General features: G+C 36.5%; 1 protein-coding gene across 1 annotated transcript; it reads left to right on the top strand.

The window, feature by feature from the left end:
• The first annotated feature begins 1220 nt into the window (after positions 1-1220).
• On the top strand, positions 1221-3582 carry LOC129498644 (putative hydrolase RBBP9). The gene has a single exon (XM_055308136.1). It carries the CDS (start codon positions 1255-1257, stop codon positions 1813-1815), a length of 561 nt encoding a protein of 186 aa, XP_055164111.1. The 5' UTR covers positions 1221-1254; the 3' UTR covers positions 1816-3582.
• The last annotated feature ends 2295 nt before the right edge of the window (positions 3583-5877 follow it).

Raw genomic sequence — 5877 nt, 5'->3', positions numbered from 1 at the left:
CCTTCCCTTTCTCTACTGGGAATCTCCCACCCTGACTAACCTTCTTCAGAAATTCCTCCCCTTTCACCCTTGATCCTTCCTTCCTATCTTCTTTAGAAATAAATATGCAGGGCTCCTGGGTGCCTCAGCCAGTTAAGAGTCTGCCTTCAGCTCAGGTCATGATTCCAGGGTCCTGGGATTGAGCCCCTCATCAGGGTCCCTGCTCTGCTCCCCTGCTCTGCTTCTTCCTCTCCCTCTGCTGCTCCACCTGCTTGTGCTTTCTTTCTCTCAAATAAATAAATAAATAAGTTATTTTTCAAAAATAAAAAATAAATAAACATGCAGAAAAGTTTGAAGATTGATGAATACCCATAAACCTACCTAGTAATTTACAATGGTGCTTTATACTTTTTTATTTAAAAAAAATAAGGCATTGCAGTTACTGTCAAAGCCCCCTGTCTAACTCTGACTATTCCTATTGTCTTTCCTTGCAATTGCCCATACTTTTCTCAGGAGTTACCACTACCTGCAATATGGGGGTTATTATCCTTATGAAATTTTATAAGCTACCACTGACTATGTGTCTATTCATAAATAATACATAGAATTGCTTTGCATACTTTCCAACCATAAATGGTATGATGTTGATTCCATTCTGCAACCTTCTCATTTCCCTTAACAATTTATTCATCTTAAGTACTGGATCACATTCCACTATATTCACATGCCCCAAATTATTCTCATTACTTTGTTGATGAACACATAAGTCATTTCCATCTTTTCTCTATTATGCAGTTTGCTGCAGTAAGCATTCTCACTGATGTAGAGAGTTTTAGAATAGTGCCTCATGCAGCTTAGCCTTCAAATGTAACCTATCATAACAGGATGAGCTGGGAATAAGTGGCATTGGCATTAGGAATGCAGAATCTCAAGACCTACTGTATCTCTAGACCTACTGTATCAGAATATGAATTCTAACAGGAGACCCCATGGTTTACATGTAAATTAAATTCTAAGAAGCACGGATTTATCCCACTCCTCACTGCAGGCTCTGCTATTACTAGTGATGCACAGCTGCCACAGTTGTTATGTATCCTTCCAATGGGTAAGAATTTCTCTATAAGCAAAAGATTTAGGATGTATGTACTTTTAATACTCCCAAATGCTGCTCTACAAAGAGAATATACCTATTTACACAGAAAATAGCAATGTTTAAGAGTCCTCAGTCTGGGACTAGAGACTCGGCTGCTGGGCGACGCTGGATCTTCTGCGCTCATGGCTCTCCCAAGCAAGGCGGTTATTGTTCCCGGGAACGGAGGCGGGGATGTGGCCACCCACGGCTGGTACGGCTGGGTGAAGAAGGGGCTGGAGCAGATACCTGGTTTCCAGTGTTTGGCTAAAAACATGCCTGACCCAATTACAGCTCGAGAGAGCCTCTGGCTGCCCTTCATGGAGACGGAGCTGCACTGTGATGAGAAGACTGTCATCATAGGCCACAGTTCTGGGGCCATTGCAGCCATGAGGTATGCAGAAACACACCGAGTTTATGCTATTGTGCTAGTGTCTGCATACACCTCCGACTTGGGGGATGAAAATGAACGGGCCAGTGGATACTTCAACCGTCCCTGGCAGTGGGAGAGGATCAAAGCCAACTGCCCTCACATTGTGCAGTTTGGCTCCACGGATGATCCTTTCCTTCCTTGGAAGGAACAACAAGAAGTGGCTGATAGGCTGGAAGCCAAATTGTACAAATTCACTGACCGTGGCCACTTTCAGAACATGGAGTTTCATGAACTGATTAGTGTGATAAAGTCTATGCTGAAAGTACCAGCATAGAGAGGATGATTTCTGCTATTTTGCATTCCAGTATAGGGGTAGGGCAATTACCAGGTTATTAACAGATAAAAACAATCTGTTATCAGATTAGATAAAACAGATTATTCTGTGTATTATCAGACACATAAAACAGATCAAATTAAGTTCTGAAAAACTTAGCTCAATGTTCAAATTAAGTTACAAACAGCATTTCCATTTTCCATAGGATCTATTATCTCACAAACTGCTATGAACGAAAGCAGTATTTTTCCTGTTTGATTTGGGACATAAGGATGGCTTAACTACCTTTGTCCAAAGTGAATAAACAAACGGACTCCAGGTTTCCTGATTCCCAGTCCAGACTAAAACGGAATAGTTTCGTGTATGTTGTAGGAGTGGTACTCTTCTTTGAAAGACAACTTTTGCTATTTTGAGGGGGAAAGAAAATGTGATTAAGGTCTAAGTGTTGGTTTAGAGCTCAAACCATTAGCTATTTTGAGCTGGCCCAGGACATTAAACCCAGACTAGGGCCTCCATCTTGACGCCCTGCCCCAGTCCTTCATGTTGAGGGAGAATGATCCATACAGATCTGAGGCAGGGGTCTACCAGGTCAGACAAGGGACCATAAGCCCAGCCTGTACATATACTTGAGCATAAGGCCAACCAGATGGGTGCTGGACCACAGTGGTGGGGATTAGGGCAACATGGGGAACTCTTGCCCTGTCTAAATTGTTGCCATGTGGGAAGGGGCAGGTGTTGCCAATTTTCTGACTTTTTGAGGAAAAAACTTCATGCGGTGGTTTTTATATTTAAGGACTATACATGTTTGTATACCCAGTTCATATGTATAGGAGTTATGTCCAGTACATGTACATATGGATGATATAAGTTGGCAACAACAGTGTAAATAAAAAATTCACAAACAGTGCAAGACACAAAATCCAAACCACCCATTTGTGACTTCTGCCATTAGGATTAACTTAGCCAGGTACTTAAAAGATTCTCTGTGAAGCCTGAGAAATGAACATAATGTCAGAGGATACAATCACAGGAACAATGTAGATGTTGTTACAAAATCTTAAGAATTTTTAAAAAGTCTTTCCATATCTCAGATTTTGTTCTATAAAGAGTTCTACCTTTAACTTCCACGGTTCTCTTTTAAGCCTCATTTTACAATTTTTCTTCGGATCATATTCCCTCAAAAAAAAAAAACCCCACAAAGCTTTATTTCCCAACATTTTTTGGCTATTATGATCCCTAAGTATTGCCTCAAACAATTTTGCAGTGACTTCATACTTGATGTTGCAGAACCTGATGTTTGCTGCAAAGATGTGAATTCCCTGTTTATGTCTAAAGGAGATTCAAAGCCATAATTTTAACCTGAAAAGTCTTGGTTTCCAAATATGCTCAAAGAAAAAAGTTAAAGACTCTCAACTTTTTAATAGCAATTATCTTAGGGAATGGGAATTTTAGATACTGTGTGGTGGGGTTCTAGATATGTGTGTTTTTATTTTGTACACCTGGGTATTATTTCAATTTGTTATAGTTAACATGTATGTATTACTTTTATAATTAAAAAAATTAAGAGTTGACATGTTAGTGAAAAGCAAATTAGAAAAATCAACTGAATAATAATTTTCTTAAAGAGGTGGTTTAGCAGTGATTTGACCAAGCCTGTAGCCAAAGTTTGATTCTATTTGAATTATTTGGAATTAGCCATTGCTGTACTTAATCTTGGCCTTGTTTTCCTAATTCCTTTCTCAAAAAATTACAAAGTTATACAAGTAACAGTTAAAAAAAAAAAAAAAAAAAAGAGTCCTCAGTCTTCCACGTCCTCAACAGCAATTGACATTGTCATGTTTTCAATTTTCTTTTTTTCAATTTTCTAACAGAATTTAATTGAAATACTTTGTGGTTTTACTTCAAATTTCCCTGATCACCATAAAGTTGAACGTTGGTAAGGTTTATTGGTCATTCACTTTCCTTCTTCAGTGAGATATCTGTTTATATATGTGCTCATTTTCTATCGAGATGTTTACCAGTTTTTAGAAGTTGTTTCTACATTTGGAGTACTATGTTTTCTCTCAATGTACTAGAAATATCTTCTCCCATCAGTGGATTTTTTATTGCTTGCTTTCTTTCATTTACTTATAGCATCTACTTCTCCATTTAGAATAATACAGGGGGGATCCCTGGGTGGGGCAGCGGTTTGGCGCCTACCTTTGGCCCAGGGCGCGATCCTGGAGACGCGGGATCGAATCCCACATCGGGCTGCCGGTGCATGGAGCCTGCTTCTCCCTCTGCCTGTGTCTCTGCCTCTCTCTCTCTCTCTGTGACTATCATAAATAAATAAATAAAATAAATAAATAGAATAATACAGGGAAGTCAAATGTGCTATCATTTCCCTTATATGCTGAGATATTTTGTTATTTTTAAAGAAATATTTCTATGTTTCAAAACCACTGCCTCAATATCTATTACTGAAAAATCCATTCTTTCTCTCATATTGCTACGCCACCTTTTCAATATGATATATCTCTGCATATGTGTGGTCTGTGTAGTCTCCTGATGCTTTCAAATACTGTTTTTCTATTCCTACACTTTTAAAACTGCTATGCATTTATAACATGTAGTAATTTATGATAGGACTGGGCCATTTTTTCCTCTTGACTTTGACAGTTAGAGCTTAATATATTTTAAGGCTATGTTGTTAAATGCATACGAGTTCATGCTGCCTACATCTTGTGGTTTTTTAAAATTTATTATTATATAGAGTCTATTTTGATTTAATTGGGTTCTATTTTAACCAATAAGATTAAAAAAATAAATAACCAATAAGTTTGTTCCATGAGCTTCCTATTGGTAAGAATTTAGATAATTTATCTTTTCATTTAGCAAAAAATATCAATCTTTTGGTATGTTTTAGTTTTAGAAGTGTTTCTTATAAGCAGCAGATAAGTATAAAGAGCAATTATGAACATTTTTTTTAAAGGGCTAGTGTTTTCTAGGCATCCAAATTGGTAAGAAAGAATTAAAGCTGTCACAGATGGCATGATATTATACATGGAAAAACCTAAAAACACCATTACAAGTAATAAATGAACTCAGTAAAATTACAGGACACAAAATTAATGTGCAGAAACCTATTGTGTTTCTATACATTAATAACAAAGTAACAGGAAGAGAAATTAAGAAAAAATGTCATTTAAAATTGTTCCAAAAAGCCTAAAATACCTAGGAATATATTTAATCAAAAAAATAAAAGACCTATGCTCTGAAAACTATAAAATCCTGATGCAAGGAATTGAAGATGACACAAACAAATGGAAAGATATTCCATGCTCATGAACTGTAAGAATTAATACTGTTAAAATGTCCATACTGCCCAAAGCATTCTATAGATTCAGTTCAATCCCTATATCAAAATACCAATGGCATTCCCCACAGAACTAGAACAAATAATACTAAAATTGTATGAAACCATGAAAGATCCCAAATAATCAAGGCAATCTTGAGAAAGAAGAACAAAGCTGGAGGTTCACAATCCCAGATTTTATGTAATACTATAAACCTATAATAATCAAACGAGTGTGTACTAATATCAAAATAGATACATAAGTCAGTGGAACAGAATAGCAACATTTATCTAGATTTGCCTTCTCAGGCAAGAGAAACAAAAGGAAAAATAAACTATTGTGATTACATCAAAATAAAAAACTTTTGAACAGTGAAGGAAACAATCAACAAAATGAAAAGGCAACCTACTGAATGGAAGAAAATATTTGCAAATGATATATCTGATAAGGGGTTAATATCCAAAATATTAAAGAACTTATACAACTTAACACAAAAAAAAAGAAATAGAAAAGAAAAGAAAAAAAGAAAAGAATCTGATTAAAAATGGGCAGAGAACCTGAATAGACATTCTTCAAAAAAAGACATCCAGATAGTCAACAGACACATGAAAAAGATATTCAACATCACAAATCATCAGGAAAAATGCAAATCATAAATCACAAGATACTGCCCTACACCTGTCAGAATGGCTAGAGTGAAAAAGGCAAAAAAACAACAGTTGTTTAT

The sequence above is a fragment of the Nyctereutes procyonoides genome, unplaced genomic scaffold (genome assembly GCF_905146905.1).
Source record: "Nyctereutes procyonoides isolate TBG_1078 unplaced genomic scaffold, NYPRO_anot_genome, whole genome shotgun sequence".
Lineage (NCBI taxonomy): Eukaryota > Metazoa > Chordata > Mammalia > Carnivora > Canidae > Nyctereutes > Nyctereutes procyonoides.
Note: the sequence above shows the minus strand (reverse complement) of the source record. Positions and strands in the feature narration are given on the sequence as shown.